Raw genomic sequence first — 26,141 nt, 5'->3', positions numbered from 1 at the left:
AATCAAATCATGTGTGCACTAGCGGCACAACTTTGATGTAAAAATGACATTGATTTCATGTCATCTTTCTCTGACACGTTTGGAGAGGTAAGGGTTGATAACTAATGTATGTTTGGCAACTGGGAAGTAGGGAAAAACACGAGGTCAAATCAAGACCTTTGTTCGGAGCTCTAGAAAAATGCCCGAGTTTCCATCTTGGAATTCCGAGTTGGATGACCCTTCAAAATATTTGTCCAAGTCTAAACTCGTTTTTCCCGAGTCCGAGTTGTCTTGAATGCACTGAAATAGGACATTTCCGAGTTCCGAGTTTACAGTTGTTTTGAACGCGGCATATGGATCGGGCACACCTTTTTCCCCTGAGACACTCGGGTTTCGACAAATGGGCGGAAGCAAATTGGAAGTTTGCTTGAGATTTCGGGATGTGAAAATCAGTCTCGTTTCATGCTGGCCACCTACTTGGATTATCTACGGTTGTCAGGTGAGTTTTTCGTTCTTATTTTATTGACAATCGGGAATAAATGAACATGATGCAAGTAAATTCAATTGGTTGAAACGAATGTTTGATTTGCGAGAATTGTTAGTAATTGTTTGTTTTGCTTCCATTGCGGTACGTTATGTTTGATCAATTACAGATCGGATTTCTAGTGTTTTAGTTTCATTTGCTTTACATTGTTTAGGTCTATGTTTTAAAGTAAAACAAAACTCATGTTTTGTACACCTGGAACTTCAAATGTTCCATCATAGGACTGCTGCCTGCTGCAATTAGCTCTCACAGTCCCACATCAGAATTAGCCTTTCATCCATGTTTCTTAAACATCCAATTTCGAAGTTGTTGCAAAAGTCAAAGTGTAGGCATTAACTCCTAATGGTTAAGGTTTGGGGTAGGCTTAAAACAAAAATCTCATACAACTTTCCATTGCTGGGTTCGAACTTGCAACCTTTGAAACCAGAGGCAGATGCCCATCCGCCAACCCCACCACTCACTGTTGCCCCTATTGGACGGTTTCAACGTCGTCTCCCGACGTCCTCGGACATGGGTAAACGTAGAATACTGATTTGTAATCACAGGAGACCTGGCTGGCTTTTTCAGCTTTCTGAACATTTGATGCCAAACTTTTCCGAAGGCACAAAAGTCACAACCAGTACTGTAATTAGTCCTACCTTTTCTGAGCAGTAATTGACCCCCTGGTCGTGACATTATTAGCCATCTATGGCTTTGAAGCGTTTGCGTGTTGACACGAGTGTGCTCAAATCCAGGGACCAAACTCGTTTTTAGTCAACGAGTGGGATACAGTGAAGATCTTGTGATACAATGTTTGTTGTTCTTGCTATACATTGTTGCTTATTCTCAGAGGTGGAAAAAGTTTTCAATTTTCATACTTGAGCGAAAGTAAAGATGCCTTAATATAAAATGACTCAATTGAAAGTAACCCAGTAAAAATACTACTTTGGACAAGTCCAAAATAATCAGATTTTAAATGTGCTCAAGTACAGTGGTGGAAAAAGTACTCAATTGTCATACTTGAGTAAAAGTGAATGCTATACATAAAATACCTTATTTAGCAAACCAGATGGCACAATTGTCCTTTTTGACAGCCATGCGCACACCCCAACACTCAGACATCATTTACAAAGGAAGCGTTTATGTTTAGTGAGTCCACCAGATCAGAGGCAGTAGGGAGGACCAGGGACGTTCTCTTGACAAGTGTGAATTGGATCTTTTACTGGTAAGCATTCAAATTGTAACTAGTACTTTAGGTCAGGAAAAAGTATGGAGTAAAAAGTACATTTTCTTTAGGAATGAAGTTAAATAAGACAAAAAAATATAAGGTACAGATACTCCAAAAACTGACTTTAGTACTTTAAAGTATTTTTATAACTTAAGTACTTTACATCACTGCTTATTCTCATGAAGACTTCTGAACATATGACTTCTGAACACACAACAGTACATATGATATGGGTAATGATCAATGTCTAAGGTTTACAGATGGCCAGCCAGGATGAGCATTTAGGAGTGTTGTATCCCAGCCTTACTGAAGCTTAAAAGCTTAGGTTGTGCCATGTGTCTACCTCTGTTTCTGGTTATGATAAACCCAAGTTGTAGAAATGGGAGTGAATATGGTGTGCATGTGGGCCTGTCGAATGTGATTCGACCAATGCTACCAGTATGTCCCACAGTCCTGCAGAATGTCAGCCATGATGGAATCATCTTGGATCAGGCTTAGAACTTGCAGTTCCAACATAGTTTACATTGGAAATCCCCCCTCCCCAAAACCATCCCTCCTCACACCAGGACACTTTCACTGTATCCCTCATGGAGGATTTCTAAACCTTGAACTCAGTTGGCCTATATCCATGGCACTGGAACTGCCTAGTCTAGAAGGTGGAACATCCGGCTGTCCCAGTAGCAGCAGCAGTGTCAGGGGCCCTGCCTGGGACCCGTGTGGTGATGCAGCTCAGGCACATTCCTGTCAGAGCACAGGAACCTGTCCGTTCACCCTACGCCTCCGGCACCCGGCGCCATCTTTCCCCCTCGTAAATGTTCTTTACCTCTTCTGGCAGTTTCTCCTAGGTATTCTAATAATCTCCTTCAGAGGTCATTCTAATATTAGGCCTTCGTCTTCCAACCAACACTCAGATGTTGTGATTGCCACTCTGGCCTGCAATCAGGAGTAAGCTACAGCGGCTGGATTGTGTTTGTAGTTGTTTTAGGCTTAGTTGTTAGGAGTTCCTTGGTGGTTGCTATGGTTGTTATAGAGTACACAGAGCTGTATAGTCCCATTTGATCCTGATCCAAATGAATCAAACATCCAGAACAAGCTCATGTTTTGTTGGTGTCGCGTATGTGTCAATAGCTACAAATTCGCTAATTCAAACCGTAATATTATGCAGCTGTCTCGATCTTTATCAATGCCGGCAGGAAGTTCCCGTTTATCCAGACGTTACATTTTCAAGTTCGACTATTTTTTTTTTAAAGGCCTGAGAAACGTAGTTGACATCTTGTTCAAAATATGTGACTTTGTCTCCTTTTTGTTTTCAGGTTGAACGACATATTCCACATGGTTATTGTATGTGTCAGTCCCTGTAACGTTCTCCATCTTCCAGACTAGATATGACTTAGCATAAAGCTGACCTGTATCATGATGACATAAGCCTCAAGTCATTTGGTCTGATAGATTCAGGAATGCAGTTGTTTGATGGGTGTATTTCAGTATATTTTAAAATGATTTCGACGCCACCCAGGAGGGCGTGAGTGCAGTTTCAGTTGACTGACTGTAAATTACAGTATGTGCTACATTTTTCATGCCATATTTGTAAATATTATTGTAAATAATCAGCAACAGCAACTCGTATTACTCCCTATAGAATGAGAAAATATTGTCAGTTACCTGGAAATTTGGTGTGTCACCAATTGATGGAGCTACTGTAATCACAATGGCTGCCTCAGCTAAATCTAATCTGAGGGATATTGGAGTTTTTCTGTTTTTTTTGTACTCGATGATACCCCCTCAGTCAATTTTGTCAACAGTAACTACCAGGAATGATACTCGTCAACAACCTATTTTTCCTGACAAAAACTATTGATGATAACAAGACCAGATGCCCTAAATAAAAAATACAAAAATCAGTGATCAAAAACGAAAATTCCACATGGAATTAATGGACATTCAATTTGACATGAAGCTCCTTTTCATCTGTTTTGCCCAATTATCAGCATGCATGGTTTATCAGAATATTTAATGCAATCCTCTCATTACCTCTTTGCCTGTAATGTCTTTCTGTTGTGTTGGCTGCTTGAGAAAAGATGGCTCTCCCACACAGACTGTTCCTGGGAGGTCACTTCACTCCTCTCTCCTTTGAACGGTTATTATGGTGAGAAAATCCGAGCTGTAAATGATTTAACCTGTAGCCAAGGCTTTATAGCCTATATGGTAATTGTAACCAATGCAAGGTATAATATGCCACAATAGCAATGTTGCCAGCTAAGGTATACGAGGGGATAGTATGACAAGTTGGAAAAGGCAATCTGAATGTGCACATGATGGAAGTTAGAGGTAAATATAAATCGTTTGGTAAATTTAAAAATGTTAAATGCTCTGACCTATTATGTGACCTATGACTGACTAAAACTATACTCAATTTTTTTTTCTTCGAGTTTGTCGACTGATAACTAAAACTAATGCGGGATTAAATTACTAATGTGACTGAAACCAAAAATGTATTTTAAGACTAAAACGAATACTACATCTAATATAGCTGCCAAAATCAAGTCGAAGTGACAAAGAGGATCTTATCCTAGGTTCTATCGCTAGAACCATATACATTATCACCAGGCCTACTGTCACTGAGGTCCCAGCCAGGTGGTGTTGAATACAAAATCATCCAGGGAACGTCTTCCATCGTTTAGTATCTGAACTTCAGAGGACGACTCCTAAACAAGGAAATAATTTCTAAGTACTGATCTGTTTATTGGATGCATGGCTTCAATGTTGGTCATTTTACTTTCATGTGAATGTTGCCCTTAAACATGCGGTCATCAACTGCATTCCCCCCCACACACACCCCACACACACACACACACACAAAAACACACACACACACACAAAAAAAAGCGCAAAGGCGATCACTTGTTACAGTTTCATTATTGATGTCCAGCCTGGATCGAGGCATCTCATTTGGTTGTCACTCAAAATAACAGCGATATGAAGATGACGCGTGGCTGTCCTGTATGTATGGTATTGGGGTGTGCAACCTACTTTCCGTCTTGGCTCCCATCTTTGATGTGCAGCACAACCTTGCTTGGTAACCAGATAGTAGTTCCTTTATACCATCCAACACAAGTATCCAAGAGAACAGTAACGGGCCTATGTTGTGATATATTATATACTTTACGTTTAATTGATTAAATATGTAAACAAGAAAATAAAGTCCTTTACTATTACACGTGTAGACAAAGATGAGAAACTCTGACCCTCTAATATTATTTGGGATGCTTTTAAGGCGTACATTAGGGGAATGATAATCTCATACTCAGAAAAAGTTAAATCTGAGTTAGAAATTCAAATTAAAGATAAATAAATCACTCTCTTAGAAAAAGCCCATACATCTTTACAAGATAAAGAATTTAAGGAGGAATATTATATTTTACTTTTTGAAGAGAGCCAACAGCTACAGATTAAACTCAAATAAAGCCTACTAAATAAAGCCTAATGGTAAATAAACCTGGTAAACACTTGCAGCTCTCACGAAATGAGTACGCACCAAACCAGTTATAACTTTAAAAACTGTCAGCAGATTTTTTTTTAAATCACAAAAAATTGAAAGTTTTACTCCAAATGACAACACCAGTCACTCGATTCAGTGCTTCCGAGTTCCATGTAACTAACTAGTTATTTCAGTTATATTAAAACCAGGAAAATCTGTCGAGTCCCCTGCAGATTACAGACCCATGCAGTCATATATTGCAACAAAATAAGAACAAAACCCATAAGCAACAGAATGGCACAAGTCTTACCAGACATGAGACATTTCTATTTATTATGGATCCCCATTATCTGCTGTGAAGGCATTTCAAAACACATCAAGTGTTTTGAAACACATGCTGCTACTCTACCACATATCTACAACACTGTGTGTGTGTGTGTGTGTGTGTGTGTGTGTGTGTGTGTGTGTGTGTGTGTGCGCGAGCAGGGCAGGGTTTCCCTAACTCTGTCCTCAGGTACCCAAGTGGTTCATGTTTTTCTGCCCTAGCACTATACAGCTGATTTTTTTATTTTATTTTAATTTTCATTTTTTAAATAATGAACTAATAATCAAGCTGCAATCATTTGAATCAGTTGTGTAGTGTTGGGGCAAAAATCAAAACAGGCGCCCCTAGGGGTGCCGAGGACAGAGTTTGAGAATTGCTAGTATAGTACGTATGTTATCCTGTGCATGTGTCTGTCCCGCTGTTCTGTAAGGCGAATTTTTATAGGTTTTTTGCAAACCTGATTTTACTGCTTGCATGAGTTACTTGATGTGGAATAGAGCTCCATGTAGTCCTGTGCACCTCCCATAGTCTGTTCTATACTTAGTGACTGTGAAGAGACCTCAGTTGGGCATGTCTTATGGTGTATGCATGGGTGTCTGAACTGTGTGCTAGTAGTTTAAACGAACATTCAACATGTCAATGCTTCTCACAAATGCACCTTTGAGCCAGGAGAGATTTGACATGCATATAATACATTTTTGCTCTCAATGGGCCAGCCGTGCTGCTCTGTTCTGGGCTAAGTGTAATTTTCTAAAGTCCCTCTTTGTGGCACCTGACCATATGACTGGACAGTAGTCCAGGCCCAAAAAAAACGAGGTGCTGTAAGACCTGCCTTGTTGATAGCATTGTTAACAAGTCAGAGCTAGGCTTTATTATGTACAGATCTCTCCCAATCTTAGCTATTGTTGCTTTGACCATTTATAGTGTAGAATACAGGGTTACTCCAAGCAGTTTAGTCTCCTCAGCTTTCTAAATTTCCACATTATTCATTACACAATTTAGTTGAGGTTTAGTGAACAAGTTGTCCCAAATACAATGCTTTTAGTTTTTGAAATATTTAGGACTAACTTATTTGTTTCCACCCATTTTGAAACTGACGGCAGCTCTTTAAGTGTTGCAGTGATTTCACTTGTTGTGGTAGCTGATGTGTTTGGTATTGAGTCATTAGCATACAAAGACACGCCGAGCCAGTCACAGGTCATTAGTAAAGATTGAAATAAGGGGCCAAGGCAGCTGCCCTGGGGAATGCCTGACTCTACCTGGAGTATGTGGGAGAGGCTTCCATTGTCCATTAGTGATATCAAAAGCTGCACTAAAGTCTAACAAAACAGCTCCTACAATCTTTATACACATTTCTTTCAGCCAATCAGTCATTTGTGTAAGTGCCATACATGTTGAATGCCCTTCCCTATAAGCATTCTGAAAATCTGTTAATTTGTTTACTGTGAAACAACATTGTATCTGGTCAAACAACATTTTGTTCCCAAAAGTTTACTTAGGGTTGGTAACAGGCTGATTGGTTGGCTATTTGATGGAATTATTTTTTCTTCCCTCCAAAGCCCTGAGGGCACACGCTTTCCTGTTGGCTTAGATTGCAGAAATAGGAGTGGCAATATTGTCCGCTATCATCCTCTGTAATTTTCCTTCCAAGTTGTCAGACTTGGGTTGCTTGTCATTGTTGATAGATAACAATAATTCTTTCACTTCTTGCGCACTCACTTTACGGAATAAAAAATTACAATACTTGTCTTTCATATTTTGGTCGGTTATGCATGGATGTGTAGGTTCAGAATCTCGTGCCTGCGTTTGCTGACATATTAATCAAACAGGGTTTATTAAAAATAGACACTTACAAACAAATACAAGACCATGTTTCAGTATAATACACAAAAAAACAAGATGTAAACTTACAAATAATGGCTGATGCCAAAAGCTTTTTGTCTTGAGTGGCCTTTTCTGTTCAAAACTTTGGAAGCATCTTTCCAGCTGAAATAATACATTTATTTCTGTCAAAAATATTCTGTCAAAAATAATAAATTTCATAAAAATATTATGTAAATATCTGAATAAATGGCTTCAGAAAGGGGCATGAGACATGGATGTCCTCTTTTCCCCCCATCCTGTTTGCTCTGGCAATTGAACCGCTTACAGAAAGAATTAGGGAGGACCCAAACAGGTATTGGTAAACATGAATATAAACATTAGCTTATTTGCTGACAATCTCCTGATTTTACCTGACTAATATTGATAATTCAACACTTCGGAGTACTCTAAAATCTCAGGATATAAAATGCATGTGGGGAAAAAAGGAAATGGCAATAGGGGGAAAATAACTCATCTTGAAAATAAAAAGAATGTAATACTCGGGATGCTTAAGTGACAAGTATATAAAGTTAACTTTATCCCATTACTTGACAACATGAAAGCAGATCTAATTAAATTGAGCAATCTCCCCAAATCTTACAGGTAGAATCTATTTTAGAATGGCATGGCTTTTTTTATATTTATTTTTGCTAATACCAATTACCCCACCAAAGACGTTCTTTAAAAAAAGTGTACTCTGCCGTAAGACTTCATATGGACAAATAAAACTCCTAGAATGAAATACGAAAAGATTTACATGTCCCTAAATCTGAAGGTGGTTTTAACCTTCCAGATTTGAAATTGTATCAACTCGCCAGCCAGGGCTTTTACTTGTAACATGTGGTGAAATGGTTTAAAATGGTTTAATTAAAGCGCAATTTTAGACTGACCAACGTAGGCATTTTCAAATACAGTGTATGCAACTTAAGTTTTCTCACACACAATTTCAATCTGAATGTTTTTGGACATCAGAGCAATGTTGTGGGAATCCTATTTGAGTCAGGGAAAAAGTCGACCATATATGATGGGTAAGATATACACAACCGTGCAGAGAGCCTATCCGACTGACAATCATGTAGACTTTTTTGTTGTTGTAAAGTATTAGAACCAAGTCTTAAATAACTGATATTAGCACAAGATGGAGAGTGTTGGGAAATTAACACAATTATAGATAACAAATGTATGAAATATCCAGTAAACTAATGTATAGAATTGATTGTACAAGAGAGAGAATTCACATTCTTCAGCACAACGACAGCCATGTCTTAAGTGTAAAACTAACAATGACACGTCTTTGTTCGTGTCTTCTGCGAGGGCTGTAAAGTCACTTATGGGTGGCGTTGGGATGCTGTCTGTCAGAAGTTTTACAATATAAGTTTACTTTAATCCGTCTATCTGCACATTTCAAGACATGGCATATGAGTGTGTGGCGACGTTCTCAATGGGTTAGACAAAAAAAAAGAAGAAGCTATTACTTAAATACAGGGAGTCAAATGATACCCCAACGTTAAGAGAATGGAGGCATCGTGTGCTTTATTTAAATACTGGAGAGAAAACAATCTGACTACAGACAAATAATTTGAAGTCACGTTGGGCAGAGTCATACAAGCGTTACAGACATTGGGTGTGGATACGGTGGGAACATATGGGTCTGAGCAAGTGTGGTGTTGCTTATGTTTGTCGAAGTATTCACACCCATTAACTTTTTCTACATACTGTTGCAGCCTGAATTTCAAATGTGTTGCATTTAGATTTTTTTTGTCACTTGCTGACACACCTAACGTTAAAGTGGAATTGTGTTTTTAGACCTTTTTTTTTTTTTTTTTTACAAATCTGTTAAAAATGAAGACAATTCAGCTTTTTTTAAAGTATTCAACCAGTTTGTCATTATGGGGTATTGTGTGTAGATGGGTGAGAGAAATGTATTTAATCAATTGAGTTTAGGCTGTAACACAGCAAAATATGGAATAAGTCGAGAGGTATGAATATTTTCTGAAGGCACTATGTAAATGTTGTCTGTCTTGTCTATGTATGTTTTTGTTTATTGTTGTGTGTGTGTGTGCCGAATAAATATAAATGCAACAATTTCAATGATTTTACTGCGTTACAGTTCATATGAGGACATCGGTCAATAAATTCATTAGGCCCTGATCTATGGATTTCACATCTAGAAGAAAAAGAAACGCACACAAAGGACTGCAATCCAGCAGGCGACGTGCTGGCTAGCGGAGTAGATAACATGAAGATAAAAGAGCCGCACACTCTAGGAGCTCCGATGCAAAAATGTAATTACCAACGTTTCACGACAGCGGAGCTGTCTTCATCTGGGTATGGTATGGATTTCACATGACAGAAAATCAGATATGCATCTGTTGGTCACAGAGACCTTAAAAATGGGCCTCAGGTTCTCATCACGGTATTTTTGTGCATTCAAATTGCTAACCGATAAAAGGCAATTGGGACCCTCTGCACACATCAACAGTCACCCACGAAGCATCGTTACCCATCGCTCCACAAAAGCCACGGCCCTTGCAGAGCAAGGGGAACCACTACTTCAAGGTCTCGGAGGCAAGTGACGTCACTGATTGAAACGCTATTTAGCGCTCCCACCGCCACCACGGGGCACTCTATTCACAACATTGACATCAGCAGACCGCTCACCCACCCAATGCCATACACGTGTGGCTGTGAGGCCGGTTAGACGTACTGCCAAATTCTCTTAAGCAACGTTGGAGGAGGATTATGGTAGAGAAATTAACATTCAATCTCTGGCAACAGCTCTGGTGGACATTCCTGCAATAAGCATGCCAATTGTACACTCTCTAAACTTGAGGCATCTGTGGCATTGTGAAAAAAAACTGCACATTTTAGTGGCCTTTTATTGTCCCCAGCACAAGGTGCACCTTTGTAATGATCATGCCGTTGAATCAGCTTCTTGGTATGCCACACCTGTCAGGTGGATGGATTATCTTGACAAAGGAGACATGCTCACTAACGGGGATGTAAACTAATTTGTGCACAATTTAAGAGAAATAATATGTTTGTGCGTATGACATTTCTGGTATCTTTTATTGCAGCTCATGAAACATGGGACCAACACGTTACGTCTTGTGTTTATATTTTATGCATGTACACTACCGGTCAGAAGTTTTAGGACACCTACTCATTCAATGGTTTTTTCTTTATTTTGACTATTTGCTACATTGTAGAATAATAGTGAAGACGTCAAAACTATGACATAACACACATGGAATCATGTAGTATCAAAATATATTTTATATCTGACAACTTGGCACATTATTGTCTTTCTCTCAACCAGCTTCATGAGGTAGTCACCTGGAATGTATTTTAATTAACAGGCGTGCCTTATGTTGTGGAATTTCATTCCTTAATGCGTTTGAGCCAATCCATTGTGTTGTGACAAGGTAGGGGGGGGTATACAGAAGATAGGCCTATTTGGTAAAAGACCAAGTCCATATTATGACAAGAACAGCTCAAATAAGCAAAGAGAAATGGCATTACTTTAAGACATGAATGTCAGTCAATATGGAACATTTCAAGAACTTTGAAAGTTTTTTCAAGTACTGTCGCAAAAACCAAGCGCTATGATGAAACTGTCTCTCATGAGGACCGCCACAGGGAAGACCCAGAGTTACCTCTGCTGCATAGGATAAGTTAATTAGTTACCAGCCTCAGAAATTGCAGCCCAAATAAATGCTTCAGAGTTCAAGTAACAGACATCTCAACATCAACTTTTCAGAGGACACTGTGTGAATCAGGCCTTCATTGTCAAATTGCTGCAAAGAAACCACTACCAAAGGACACCAATAAGAAGAGACTTGCTTTAGCCAGTAAACACAAGCGATGGACATTAGACTGGTGGAAATTTGTCCACAGAGTTAAGGAAAAGCAGCCAAACAATTGCTCAGCATATGTGGGAACTCCTTCAATACATTTTTCATTACTCTATGATTCCATATGTGTTATTTCATAGTTATGATGCCTTCACTATTATTCTACAATGTAGAAAATAGTAAATAAACTTTTGACCAGTAGTGTTTTTTAAATTTATTTTTATAAACCTTTGTTTTTTTGGGTTTTTTTTTTACTGTAGATTGTCTGTTTTCTCATTTTGATAATCCCACACACTGCTGCAGGTTTGGTCTCTAATTTAAACTTTTTGGGGAAAATATTGTTTTACTGAAATTAAAAACATTAGTGTTTTTTTGAAAATACCACTAACAATTTTAATTGTCAGTATCTTTGAATCATTGTTGATGTTGTGTCGTCATATTCTTTGGTCAGTATTCCTGGACCTTGTCTACTACCGGTTTGTCCACCATGGTCTTTTATCAGGCCAAGTCATCCATGAAGTTGAGGGGTGGATTGGGTGAAGGTTGTCTCTCATTCTTCTCCTTTACTCATGATCCAAGGGCCAACTGCAGCAGGGGCAGCACACGTGTGTTCCTGACCACTTGAATTGAAGACTGATTTCTCATGGTTGAAAAATGGGACAGTTAAAGCTTATGAAGTTGCCAAATGTGAAACCAGTAAAATGTCGTCATGTTTTTTTTATGTCGCCTCACTTTACTGTAACTTTGTCTCCACAGAGCTGTGTTTCCTCCTCAGAGGGAACCGTTCCGAAAAGCAGACTTACTTTTAGCGACCAATCGCAATGATGGACCCTCGGGTGTGTCCACCCTCACTCAACAGCAGCCAATCAGTGATGAGCAGTTTGGACAAGTCTCCCGCTGGAGTATCCAAGGTTGGCCACTCGCGGAACGGCAGCGCTGGGTCATCGCGCAACACCCGCCAGGTAGTTTCCAAGTCGTTCCTCTTGATGAAAATGATCTTAGTGTGTTTGGGGTGTGCATGTCTTTTGTATATGATTGGGTCTCCTCTCTACACCATAATGCAAGCAATGATGTATATAACCATCATGAATATGTCTATGGATGAAACCCACTGAGTGTGAAGTTCTTGATGGACCATGCAACATATGAAAACCTATCCCCCCCCTCATAGTACTCCAGCCACTGGGAGGTGTTGGAAGACCATATGGACATGAGTTCGGGGATCGGGTCAGGGCTGGACATGAGCGTCCCTGGTATCTGTGAGGGCTTTTTGATGAAGAGGAGGAAGTACCCTATGAAGGGCTGGCACAAGGTAATGTGAAGACTATACTTGGCAAGCGAACTGAAGCGCAGTTGTCAAAGCCAATTAGTTGTGTTTCACCATCACTTCTGACTTCCTGCGGTGTATTCACTAGGAACCAAACGGAAGGAAATGGCAGATACTCAGCTAGAAGGGACTAATCCAGGGTTTCCCAAACTAAACTTGTTTTCATTGCAAAGTGTTTATTTTTTTATATATATATATATTTTTTTATGTTGCAGAATGTTTTGCTACTGGTGTGCACATATGAATACACCCCTGTCTGATGTGGTTCGGTCTTTTCTTTCAGAGGTACTTCCTGTTGGAAAAAGGAATCCTCAAGTACTCAAAGACACAGCAGGATGTATGTATCCACACTACTAAAAACACAAATTCAAGTAATGAGGGCAATCTTTCTGAAATCGTCCGGCGCCATATTGTAAACATTACAGGTTACGGAGTTCTTGTTTTATATACATATTGGACAATAGTGCGGGGTTTTCATCCATTGTAATGTTCCACTCGTCAGATCCAGAGAGGAAAGCTCCACGGCTCCCTGGATGTTAGCCTCGCTGTCATGTCCATCAACAAGAAGTCCAAGCGCATCGATCTGGACAATGGAGACTATTTATACCACCTCAAGGTACACTGAGTATACAAAACATTAAGAGCACCTGCTCTTTTCATGACAGACTGACCAGGTGAATCTAAGTGAAAGCTATGATCCCTTATTGATGTTAAATCCACTTCAATCAGTTTAGAGGAATGGTAGGAGACAGGTTAAATAAGGATATTTAAGTCTTGGGACAATTGAGACATGGATTGTGTATGTGTGCCATTTAGAGGGTGAATGAGCAAGATAAAATATTTAAGTGCCTTTGAATGGGGTATGGTAGTCGGTGCCATGCGCACCGGTTTCTGTCAAGAACTGCGCAGGTTTCCTTTTCACATCTGTTTCTTATCCATCTATATCCCCATTAATGTCAAATTCACTCTCCTGTTAGACCAAGAGCAATGACTTGTTCTACATATGGCTGACCAAGCTGTGTGCCCATCGTGTCTTCAAGAAGAACGAGGCCCTGGGTGTCCACCACGGAGTCCTCCATGCCCTCACCATGGGCAACAGCACGTTGTTGCCAGCCATGGCCAGTCTAGCCCAGAGAAACCAAATTGCAATGCCAGGCATGGTGAGTGAACAGAGAAACGGGCATGATGCAGTGCGGTCTACTTCTCGCAGTGTGGTCAGTGCGGTCTGCTACTCGCAGTGCTACAACCACATATATGCTCGTCCCACCAAAATAGATGAAGTGATATTCTGAATAGAACAAGAGGACTTTATAAAAATTCTCTAACACTTGACTTCTCTTCTCTCTTTCCCTCTGTCCCCAAATCATGTGGTTTCCAGTACCCTCACTATGCCAGCTCTGCCTCTGTCTACCAGGCGGAGATGGAGGTTTTGCCCACAGCAGCCCCAGGGGTCAACGGCAAGGTGGCAGCATGGCTCCAGCAGACCCACCAGTCCGATACCTGCTCCCAAGGTAAGGTATTGCCATGGTGAGGCTAGGGAATAAAGGCTATCACTTTACAATTCCGCATTTAAATGAATATCCAATATTACTTTCAGAGCTAAGCCTCCGCTCCAAACCTTTCTTAATAACCTTCTCTGACCCTTGACCCCCACAGAGCTAGCTCGTTCTCAGGCCGACTTGACTGAGTTGGCCCAGCTCATTCAGAGGCTCAATTGGCTGGAGAGTGGCCAGAAACCCATCTCCAACAGTGACCTAGAGCGACGAATCAACTTGCAGGTAAGGTCACCGCCCCTAACCACTACTCCACAACCGTATATGATCAGTACTCTATTAAAAAAAACACCTGTATTTCTGAGGTGAGCACGCGGACCCCTCTTTTACGCTGCTGCTACTCTGTTTATTATCTATGCATAGTCCTTTTAACTCTACATACATGTACATATTACCTCGACTAACCGGTACCCCCTGTATATAGCCTCACTATTGATATTTTACTTCTGCTGTTTAGTTATGTAACCTTTATTTTATATTTTTTACTGAGCTTTTAAAAAATATTTTAAATTTTTTAGCCCTTAACCAACAATGCTTTAGGTAAGCATTTCACTGTAAGCCCTACCTGTTGTATTCGGCGCATGTGATCAAATAAAATGGTCATTTATTTGACATTGAAATATTAATTTAGTGGCTGGCTCGTCTTTATTCTGAGCATATCTATTCAACTTGTCTTTCAGAATCTGACACTTAATATCCCCAAGGCCAAGAAGGAGAGGAAGACTACGAACAAGATATTTGGTCATTCTCGCACCCATTCCGGAGTCGAAACCTGTGGCATGGTAAGTTCTCATGTCTTATACAGTGGGTGTATTTTTTTTTGTTTTTTTTTTTTGTTGTCATTGTACACAAAATATTCTGTCAAAGATAAAATTATCCAACATAAATGTCATGGCTAAAATATATAGTTGTTGAAGTATTCATCTGCAAGCCTAAATTAGTTCAGGAGTAAAATGTAGTTTGACAATTTATTATTTATTTAACTAGGAAAGGCAGTTAAGAACCAATTCCTATTTACTATGACGGCCTAGGAACAGTGGTTTAACTGCCTTGTTCAGGGGCAGTACCGCAGATTTTTTTACCTTGTTAGCTCGGGGATTCGATCTAGCAACCTTTCGGTTACTGGCCCAACGCTCTAACCACTAGCCCCCCCCCCCCTAATCACATAACTAATACCACCTAGACTCATCAAAGATGGTCGTCTTTCTGAACAGCAAGGAAACTGCTCAGGGGTGTCTCCAGGAGGCCATTGGTGATTTTTATGTAGTTCTATGGCTGTGATGGGAGAGAACTGAGGATGAGTCAACATTGTATTGACTACGATGATTACCTGAATGACATTGTAAATAGTAATACTAATAAATATACAGATTAAAATTATTCCAAAACACTAAAGTAATCCTGGGGTAAAAGAAAACACTGCAAAGGAACATACTTTTTGGCCTAAATGCAAAGCCTTGTGTTTGGGTCATACAACACATGACTGAGTAACTCTGTCTCTTTATTTTCAAGCATGGTGGCGGCTGCATCATGGTATGGGTATGCTTGTCATCAAGATATGGGGAATTTCAGGATAAAAATAAATGGGATGGAGCTAAACACAGGGCTGCAACTTGGAGGAAAACCTGCTTCAGTCTGCTATATGCCAGACAGTGGGAGAGGAATTCACCTTTCAGCAGGACATCCCATAGGGCTGCGCACTATGGAGAAATGGCTCTCTACACACACATACTTTCTCTTCTCCTACCCCCCCCTCTCCTCTCTCAGTTTACCTCCAGCCACCTGAGCACATCGTCCAACCACCTGAGTGTGGAAGCCTCCTCGGTGCCGTCCATCCCAGACTATGTGTACTCGCAGCTCTCCAATCCTCTCATAACCTCCCCTGAAGCCAAGAAGATCCAGCAGGACATTTGTGCTGTGTCCCAAAAGGGTAAGAGAGGGGTGTTACAAGGGTTTTGGGGCTCATTCGATTTGGGTGTTTAATAAAGTTCCACGTAGGAAATGCCACGTGTAGAACTGTTATAGTGAAGCTGGTTCTGCGTCATTAGAAGAAAAAAGGACTGCAATCCAGTGATGACGTAGTTATTTAGGGATGTGTGTTGGTATGGATGAATGCAACAGGAAATCGAATGAAAATGACATTGATCTGCCATAACCTTCTCAGTTCATGCGTCTCTCAAATCCATCCACGAGGTGCTCGCGCTGGAGCGTGAGCGGGTCCGGCTGGCTTGGACCGGTCCCGACCTACGCTCATCCACCTCCAATCAACTGGCCACCCTGTGTAGCACACTGTCTGAGGTAAGAGGCCCGCCCTGGACACACACTCGCATGTACAGTACACGTGCTGAAACTGACATCCTGCCGTACACTGACAACACAAACCATTGTTAATGGCTCCAAAGGAGAGGCCTAGATTTTTTTTTTTTTTTTTGGAAGTAACAAGAACAGGAAGAGACCTAGCGACCAATCGAAAGGCCCGATTCACATTTAGTCAATAACACTGGTCTCTGTTTAAAACACACACACACAGCAGAGGTTTCTAAGGACCACACCTATTCTCTCGCTTTCTCCTTCCAAAATATACTTCAGTCTCAGCCTGCTGTTGTTCAAGTGTGTGAAACCAGGCAAGACTGGTTTGGGCTGTTTGGGGTTGGGACGTCTAGGTACTGCCCATCGGGGGCAGAATCGTTCCTCCCTTTTCCCCTGTTTTGAGCCTGCCTGGATACAAGAACAAAATACCTTTTCAAATGTAAAGACACTTGTTCACACAGAGGGAAATTGTTAGATTTATCTTGGTGAAACAACTAAAACCTCCCACAAACAAATCTATTTGATCCGAGTTACCAGATGTCATTGAACTTCACTAATTACTATGAAAACAGAAGTAGGATAGTTTGTTTTGGTTGAAAGCTGCAGCAATTGTTTTGTCCTGGCTGGATCTGACAAAGCTGAAAGAGTTCTGAGGAAATCGGAGAGGGAAAACTTCCATATGTTCATACTGTACATTTTGTCCAACTTACCTGCATGTGGGCCAAGGTTGATAAATAATGGGAGATTTAAGAAATGGGAAATGAGCTTAATATTGTGCTTGCTTTTCATACAATTCTCTACCGTACACTAATAAGTCAATGTTTGCGTGTATCCAGCTGGAGGTGCAGTCTTGCCAAACCAAAGTTCATTCCCTGTCCCTTTCCTCTGGATCCACGGGGGGCTCCAAGGAGTCCTACAGCACTGTGCGTCAGGACCAGGTGTGTATTCAGCCGCCAACCCCCACTCAGGAAGAGGCAGGCTGCCACTTGTTTTCTGAGTGTATGCTTCCTGTTAACTATAATCTTGCTCTACCTCCTTCGGCTACTCTTATCTTCCCTTCCTCTCCCCCCTCAGCATGCTGAGAAGACGCCCTCCAAGGGTTGCTCTGTGCAGCGCACCCCCTCCCTGGCTGACTCCATGGCCGAGTACTATGACGCCAGAGATGTCATCGTCTGTGAGAACTCCGAAAACGGCGATGAGGAGTCTGATGAATCCGGGCTAAGTGACGTCACCACCACCAGTAACTCTGAGCCAGACGAGGTCCATGGTGAGCGGCCACTGTGTAAAACTATTCAACTGTGGCCATAGAAGTAGAATGAATAGAACGGAAACTCTGAAGATGTGTTCTATAATATTGTTATTTGAGCAGTCCCATTGTACCTTGGGTGCATTTCGGTCTAGGTGGTCCATTTTTGAGTGTGTCTTAAAGTAAATAGCAATATGCATTTGATTTTGTTTTAAATTCAGCAGTATCTAGTGAAGCTGGGACGATAAACCGAAAATGATTGATACCGACCGTTTATCGTGAGGATGTTTTTACTGATAGACTGCTGATTTACTGATGAAATAAGTCCGTTAAATGTGCGCTATTGTTAACAGAACAATTGATGGCCCCACATTCAAAGTAATAGTTTTAAGGGTAATGTAAAAAAAAGAAACTGGTCCACATTAATGTTAACTTGTTTTTCAAGGGATCGTTACCCTGATAATTCAGTAATTTTATCGTGATGTGGATTTTTGTCCATATTGCCCAGCTAGGTAGTTGTACTCATAAACTCGTCTGACACCAACGTTGGGGGAGTGTGTGTGTGTGTATATAATCTGTGTACAAATGGCATTTTATTATGTTTTCTGAATACATCTTCTACTTTGCCTGCAGAGGGAGTGTCCCCGGATCAACTGCAAACAAAAGGTATTTTGGGAATGATCAAACTGAAGTATCATCAGAGTGCTGGTGAATTGCGGCCATATTGGAAGTCCCATGTGCATCAATGAATTAAATCGATCCACATCATTTATTTGAAAACGGCACATTTTCAATGTTGTACATGCAAGCATGCTGATTGGACCCTGCAAACGTCCCAGGAGTCTACTCATTCTATTACCACGATTTGATCATCACTCTCCTCTTTGTCCTCCTGAGGTGTCTCTTTGGTTTTGTGGGACTGGTGACAGTTTTAACAAATGCATTATTGTCTAATCTCTGTAGACATTTCATTATTTAAACTTCATACCTTCCACGTCGATCCAACATCAAACTCTAATTTGGAATATGGAGAAATCGAGCCTCCACTGTCATTGTCTTTACTTAATTTTGCCTCTCACCATCCCCCTTTCCTTGACAGCTTTGGGCCTTCAGACTTTTTAAAGGGATGGTTCAGCATTTTGGTCAAAGAAACCTTGATTTGACTATTTAAAATGCATAAAGAAACCACACTAGGCAACAAATTAATGTACCAAAAATTGCTGAGGATTAAATGCACAAAGTCTAAAGATTTGTTTCCATTGTGGTCCTCTAATGGTTGCTGTGTCTGCAAGTCAAAACAAGAGACATTGTCCACTCTGGCATAAAAATGTATTTTGTTTACCGTGTATCTATCCACGATAAACTCTTGTATAGCGTTTTTATGTCTCTGCGTCCAGTATGAAGTTAACTGCCAAAGTAAAGGAAACGGCAACATAGGTCCTAATAGGGCGCTGGGGTCACCCTGAGCCGGCAGGACTGCTTCAATGCGCCGTGGAATAGATTCTACAACTACAAGCGTCTGGAACTCTCTTGGAGGGTTGCGACACCATTTTCAGTGTTAGAATATGCTGGCTCAAGTGCTGCTCCAGAATCTACCATAAGTGTTCGATTCAACCTGGTCTCAGAGCATTTCGTATTATTCTGTATGTAAATCCAAGACACTCCATTTCGTATGCTTTGTATTTGTGGACTCCATCACAAGTTACAATTTGTATTATATGTTACGAATTTGCTAAATAGATGTTACGCATTCTAGCCAGGCGGCTAACGTTAGCTAGGCTTGGGGTTAAGTTTAGGGGTTAGGGGAAGTGCTAAAATGCCGAAGTTGTCTGAGATTCGAACTCGCAACCTTTTGAGTTGCTAGACATTTGCATTAAATGCCCACCCATCCAACCTCACCCACCACCCTACTTTTTGTTTTTGCCTTAAGTAACCGTTGGTCTTTATGTAACCAAATCATACTAATTTGAGTGTCCTGGATTTACTTTTACTATGTTATGTCTAGTCTTGAGTCCAGGCTGTTCAATTAGGTTGAGATCTGATGACTGAGATGGCCAGTTTTTAATGCTCATCAAACCTTGTACCTTGTGGGTGGGGGCATTTGTCATCTTGGAAGAGGCCACTCCTCTCAGCATATAAATGCTTCACAATAGGTTGAAGGTGAGCACTCAGAATGGCTGTGTATTTACTGGCTGTTACCTTTCCCTCTAAGGGGTTGAGTGGCCCCAAACCATGCCAGGGAAATTCACCCCACACCACAAGAGCTGCCTGTAGTTTTGCAAGCCAATACTAACTAGCGTTAGCGCAATGACAAAGTCTACATGAACAGCTAGCATGCTAGCTAATGCTATTTGGCAACTTCCTTCAAACTGAACGCGGAGACATAAAGTGTATCCACAAGTTCATCTGGCCCTGGAGAAAATCCTGAACTCTCCCTTTAAAGGGCTGAATCTTGTGAACCATGTCTATTTTATTTAACTATACACTGCTCAAAAAATAAAGGGAACACTTAAACAACACAATGTAACGCCAAGTCAATCACACTTCTGTGAAATCAAACTGTCCACTTAGGAAGCAACACGTATTGTCAATCAATTTCACATGCTGTTGTGCAAATGGAATAGACAATGGTTGGAAATTATAGGCAATTAGCAAGACACCCCCAAAAAAGGTGTGGTTCCCATGCTTCCTGGCTGATGTTTTGGTCACTTTTGAATGCTGGCGATGCTTTCACTCTAGTGGTAGCATGAGACGGAGTCTACAACCCACACAGGTGGCTCAGGTAGTGCAGCTCATCCAGGATGGAACATCAATGCGAGCTGTGGCAAGAAGGTTTGCTGTGTTTCAGCGTAGTGTCCAGAGCATGGAGGCGCTACCAGGAGACAGGCCAGTACATCAGGAGACGTGGAGGAGGCCGTAGGAGGGCCACAACCCAGCAGCAGGACCGCTACCTCCGCCTTTGTGCAAGGAGGAGCACTGCTAGAGCCCTGCAAAATGACTTCCAGCAGGCCATGTGCATGTCTGCTCAAACGGTCAGAAACAGATTCCATGAGGGTGGTATATGAGGGCCCGATGTCCACAGGTGGGGGTTGTGCTTACAGCCCAATACCGTGCAGGACGTTTGGCATTTGCCAGAGAGCACCAAGATTGGCAAATTTGCCACTGGCGCCCTGTGCTCTTCACAGATTAAAGCAGGTTCACACTGAGCATGTGACAGTCTGGAGACGCCGTGGAGAACGTTCTGCTGCCTGCAACATCCTCCAACATGACCGGTTTGGCGGTGGGTCAGTCATGGTGTGGGGTGGCATTTCTTTGGGGGCGCACAGCCCTCCATGTGCTCGCCAGAGGTAGCCTGACTGCCATTAGGTACCGAGATGGGATCCTCAGTCCCCTTGAGACCATATGCTGGTGCGGTTGGCCCTGGGTTCCTTCTAATGCCAGACAATGCTAGACCTCATGGGGCTGGAGTGTGTCAGCAGTTCCTGCAAGAGGAAGGCATTGATGCTATGGACTGGCCCGCCCGTTCCCCAGACCAGAATCCAATTGAGCACATCTGGGACATCATGTCTCGCTCCATCCACCAACGCGTTGCACCACAGACTGTTGCATGCCCACTGGGATTACATCAATGTTGGATCAGCCTCTAGTGTTGTTTTCTACTTCAATTTTGAGGGTGACTCCAAATCCAGACGTCCATGGGTTGATAAATTTGATTTCCATTGATCATTTTTTTGTTAGCACATTCAACTATGTAAAGAAAATAGTATTTAATAAGAATATTTCATTCATTCAGATCTAGGATGTGTTATTTTAGTGTTCCCTTTATTTTTTTGAGCAGTGTATATTCAAGCGTTCAAGTCCTAAGTGCTGGGTGTAATCATAAAAAAAACACGAGATTCAATAGAAAATGTATATAGAATTCCATCTAATCTTTCTTCATATGCCCTCTCCCCCTGGCAGCCTCTGCCACCCTGAACTACCGCACCAGTGTGTCCAGAGCCCCGGACATGGTCAGCACCGTGCCCACCAACACAGGCCGCCGCACCGTCCTGCCCGCCAACTGTGTCGACAACAGCCACATTGGCATCATGACCATCCTGTACAACAACATTGGCAAGGACCTGTCACGTGTGTCCATGCCCTGTGGCCTCAACGAACCTCTGAACCTGCTGCAGAGAGTGAGCGAAGAGCTGGAGTACTCTGAGCTTCTGGACATTGCCAACCGCACAGAGGACCCATTCGAGAGGATGGTAAGGTAGCCCGACACATGCCTGACCTTACAACGAAGCAGCTCAAGTATAGGTTTGTGCTGCGATACCAGCGTCGGTGCTGTGAATTTATACCCCTGTAGATTTGCTTAGTTGAAATCTGAAAAAATTATATTGGTCTCAAGGTCTACACTTTCTCAAATCAAATGTTATTGGTCACGTGCCGAATACAACCAGTTTACCACGAAAGGCTTATTCACGAGCCCATTCCCAACAATGCAGAGTTTAAAAAGACTAGAATAAATAAAGATAATGGCAACACAATAAAATAACAATAACGAGGCTCTATATAAGGAGTACCAGTAGAGTCAATGTGCATGGGTATGAGGTAGAGGTAATGCAGTATGTACATGTAGGTAGGGGTAAAAGTGACTAGGCAATCAGGATAGATAATAAACAGAGTAGTAGTAGCAGCGTATGTGAAAGTCTGCTGTGTGAGTGTGTGCATTAGAGAATCGGGGAAAACAACGAATGAGGTCAATGTGAATTGCAGATTTGGTATGTAAAACTGTATATTGTGGTTCTTATGTATAGTAAGTATTTTGGGGGGTAGCAGTTTGCTTCAGGTGCCAATTTGATATTGTTGATGGGTGTGGTGTTACTCATCTGTTTTCCAATATCTTATTTTTCATGAAGCTGTACATTGGCGTTTTCTCCATCTCTGGCTACGCCTGGGCTACCTGGCGAAACCGCTACAAGCCCTTCAACCCCGTCCTGGGAGAGACGTACGAGAGCCACTGCAAGGAGCGCGGCTTCCGCTACGTCGCTGAGCAGGTAGGATTTGAATCACCCTGACCCAGAATCATCCTAGATACCATCTGCAAGGCAAGTAACCTCTAGAGCTGATCCAGGGTGTCTTCCACTGAAGACAGTTAGTTATTTAACGCTTCCTTTCTGTTCCCAGGTCAGCCACCACCCGCCCTGCTCCGCCGTGCACGCAGAGTCTGAGAACTTCACCTTCTGGCAAGACCAGCAATGGAAGAACAAGTTCTGGGGAAAGTCTTTGGAGATCATCTCCTCTGGTCCAGTGAATGTCAAGTTGCCAAAGTGAGCGTTTATGCCAATTCCGTCATATTTATTTGACCAAATAAAGGAGGGAGGAACGTAAAACCCTACTTTCACATCATAATTTTGAATGTATTGCTCCGTTGTTCAAAGTACCATCTCAAGGACAGTGTTTTGATTGAGCTGATTTTAAGATTTGAAAAGGCGTTCGCCAAATGCTCTACTTGTTAGCTGTAACGTGCTTGAAAGTATCATTTACTATGTTATTCAATGAAAGGTTCATAGTATTGAAAACCGGCTCAGGTGTCCATGAATTTCAAGAGTGCGTGTCTCAATCTAGTTGTACTAAACCCATGTCTCTCTCGCTCTCGCGCTCCGCCCTCTAGATATGGGGATCACTATGTGTGGAACAAGGCGGTGACCTGCGTCCACAACGTCCTGAGTCAGCAGAGGTGGCTGGAGCACTACGGAGAGGTGACCATCAGAAACACCAAGAGTGACATCTGCACCTGCAAGATCTCCTTCGTCAAGGTGAGACCCCTGCCTGGTGCCCATAGAACATAAAGCTCAATTGAAGAATAACCCCATAATGGGACCCATAATGAATCAAAGAAATGGTCAACAGTTTAAATGGGGTCTAGACATTTGACATTTCCAAAGCTTTACATATGGTAGTACCTACTAAATTGACATTGCTCTCTCCCTCAGTCCCGCTACTGGACCTCAGAGACGAGTAAGAATGAGGTGCAGGGCCAGGTTCTGAACCAAGCGGGAGAGGTGGTCCACCGGTTCGGTGGGCTGTGGCACGAGGGCATCTTCTGTGACACCCTGCCTAATCCAAAATGCATCTGGAAGCCCAGTGAGTACTGCTATTATCTGATTAATCCCTTATCTGCTATGTACGATAATCTCTAATCCAATGTTGATATTATAGTTTATCCTATAGTCATCCACACCATTGTGCCTATTATATTTTCCCTAATCCCATACTATTTCTGTGAATTCTGTCTTCAATCTTGATCCTCTGTGCAAGACTATGGATGTTTTCCCTCAATCCCTGAGTCCGTAATCCACTCTATATAGTACCAGCACTATGTATCGCCTCACACAGTACCCTGCTTCTCCCATCTCCAGACCCTCAGGCTGATGACCACTTCCAGTACTACGGCTTCAGTCGCTACGCCAGGGAGCTCAATGAGCTGACCCCTGAGCTGAAGAAGGTCCTGCCTCCCTCAGACACCCGCTATAGGCCGGACCAGAGGTGAGACCACCACCCAGCCTGCTCAGTAATGCATACAGAGGATGTTTGGCCATGTGCACATAATTCGATTTGTCAAATGCGTTGGAAGTAGGGCCAGGAATACGTCATGAATGCCATATAACCAGGAAGAACTCTGGGTCCTGTTCAGTAGGTCATGTAGATGGTATCGTTCAGTGACCCCACTGAGGGGAGCTCTGTTGTGCATTGATGCGATGCCACATCCGATGTGGCTGTGTGCGAAGGCACGGTACATACATTTGACCCGGCTAACACCTTAGGTTCATTCATGCAGCTGAAGCGCTTTATCTCTCCACTTTTCTTTCCCCGTAGGATCCTGGAGGAGGGAGATGTAGCCGGGGCTGACAGTAAGAAGGAGGAAGTCGAGCAGAAACAGAGGGGGCGACGAAAAGAGCTGGCCAAGAAGGGAGAGGAGCACGTGCCTCGTTTCTTCAGGTGAGTCTCGCCAACCGTCCCTTCCTGCCTTACGGGATCAAAGAGCATTTATTGTCGAAATGGCAAGGCAATGGTAACCGACACCGCTATCCCAGGGTCTTTATGATTAACTGAATCGTGTGTTAGGGCAGGGTTGGAGTAAAAGCCTGCACCGGTAGCTTTTCCAGGACTTGAGTTGGTGACCGCTGATGTGACATTGTACATTCATGCAGTGTTTGTGCTTCCTTGAAGGCCTCTTGATGCCCCTTTTTTTAAAGGTTACCTCACACTAGAAAGTAAATATACTCTTCCCTCCTTCAGGAAAGAGCTGGATGCGGCAGGGAATGAGAGCTGGCTGAGCAACGGAACCTACTGGAAGATCCGTGATCAGCCAGGCTTCGCCAACACCAAGAACTTGGATCTGTGGTGTTGAGTAGACCTGGCAGAGCCTCGTGTCATTTTGGCTTCATCATAGACTATTACGGCCCAATGAGACTACTGAACGCAGATACTAAAAGTTCCACTAAGAGGATAAGGGAGTTTTGGCTGCATGGATGATTCATTCCAGGGTGACTGTCTGCCATTGGAGAGAGGAAATGTCAACGTGGAGTAGATGAGGACTACTTTGGATCTTTTCCTTCAAGTCTGATGTTCCCACATTGGATGCCGATCCTCCACACCCCCAGTAACCGCTCTGGTGTCCGCAAATGTAAACTGCCTTGAAAATAACCCGATTTTTGAAATTGGTTCGTGCATTTTTAACTGCCAAGTTTACCGCATTTAGTGGTCGGAGATCCAACATAGGATTTTGAATAATGTTACCGTGCATGTTATAGAGATGCATGACGCTTTTGTCTATGTATTTAAGCACTTATTGACGTATATATGCAGATTTATTTAAATCAGTTTGTGATATCAAATGCTCACTCCTACAAAGGGGAAATAACCAGGGCAGGGGATTGTTTTTAAGACTGCTTTGGATTAATGTGGTTTTATGGGTAAGAAGGGCTACCTCTTGCACTCTCGATGGTCTTACTGTGTTTTTGTATATTTAGGTAAACATGTCGAGTTGTACTTTACATCTTGTTTTAAATGACACGTTGGTATGTGTCACTGAATGCCTCCCATCCGTCTTCCTTCCTCGCCCGTTTTAAAGAACTGGGGTCGGTTTTTTTTTTCCATTGATGCTTTAATGCTTTTGAGGGTTATCTTTTCAACCTTGATTTAGGTTGATACTATGAAGTCCTTTTTATGGACGTTTCAACAGTGGGTTTTGCGGAAAAGAGAACCGTTGTTACATTTCAGTGTAAAAACAATGGGAGGGCTATAGCGGGAATCGTCCAAAATGAATTGTTTTCTAATCTATTATCAAATAAATAATAAACTAAAAACAAAAAATGTGCGTCTTTGAAACTGAGTATCACAGCTATTGTAAGCAGTTGTTTAACTGGAACAATCTATTTTACTATTGCCCAATGCAGGGAATGTA

The 26,141-nt window shown here is 42.0% G+C and overlaps 1 protein-coding gene across 1 annotated transcript; it reads left to right on the top strand.

The window, feature by feature from the left end:
- Window positions 1–106: 106 nt before the first annotated feature.
- LOC118365186 (oxysterol-binding protein-related protein 7-like) lies at window positions 107–26,050 on the top strand. Its single transcript, XM_035747167.2, has 22 exons — window positions 107–478; window positions 12,007–12,212; window positions 12,422–12,562; window positions 12,861–12,914; window positions 13,080–13,193; window positions 13,555–13,737; window positions 13,956–14,088; window positions 14,234–14,355; window positions 14,811–14,912; window positions 15,898–16,060; window positions 16,295–16,428; window positions 17,277–17,378; window positions 17,515–17,707; window positions 18,320–18,352; window positions 21,647–21,936; window positions 22,591–22,728; window positions 22,859–23,001; window positions 23,346–23,490; window positions 23,668–23,818; window positions 24,094–24,220; window positions 24,551–24,673; window positions 24,974–26,050. The coding sequence occupies exons 2-22, from the start codon at window positions 12,072–12,074 to the stop codon at window positions 25,083–25,085; spliced, it is 2,844 nt and encodes a 947-aa protein (XP_035603060.1). The 5' UTR covers window positions 107–478; window positions 12,007–12,071; the 3' UTR covers window positions 25,086–26,050.
- The last annotated feature ends 91 nt before the right edge of the window (window positions 26,051–26,141 follow it).

Source organism: Oncorhynchus keta, chromosome 32 (assembly GCF_023373465.1).
Source record: "Oncorhynchus keta strain PuntledgeMale-10-30-2019 chromosome 32, Oket_V2, whole genome shotgun sequence".
In the NCBI taxonomy this organism is placed as follows: Eukaryota; Metazoa; Chordata; class Actinopteri; order Salmoniformes; family Salmonidae; genus Oncorhynchus; species Oncorhynchus keta.
Note: the sequence above shows the minus strand (reverse complement) of the source record. Positions and strands in the feature narration are given on the sequence as shown.

Coding starts and splice junctions, on each gene's coding strand:
- LOC118365186 (XM_035747167.2), top strand. CDS start 12,072: ATGATGGACCCTCGGGTGTGTCCACCCTCACTCAACAGCAGCCAATCA. Junction 14,913..15,897: donor GAGTCGAAACCTGTGGCATG/GTAAGTTCTCAT, acceptor CTCCTCTCTCAG/TTTACCTCCAGCCACCTGAG. Junction 24,674..24,973: donor CACGTGCCTCGTTTCTTCAG/GTGAGTCTCGCC, acceptor TCCCTCCTTCAG/GAAAGAGCTGGATGCGGCAG.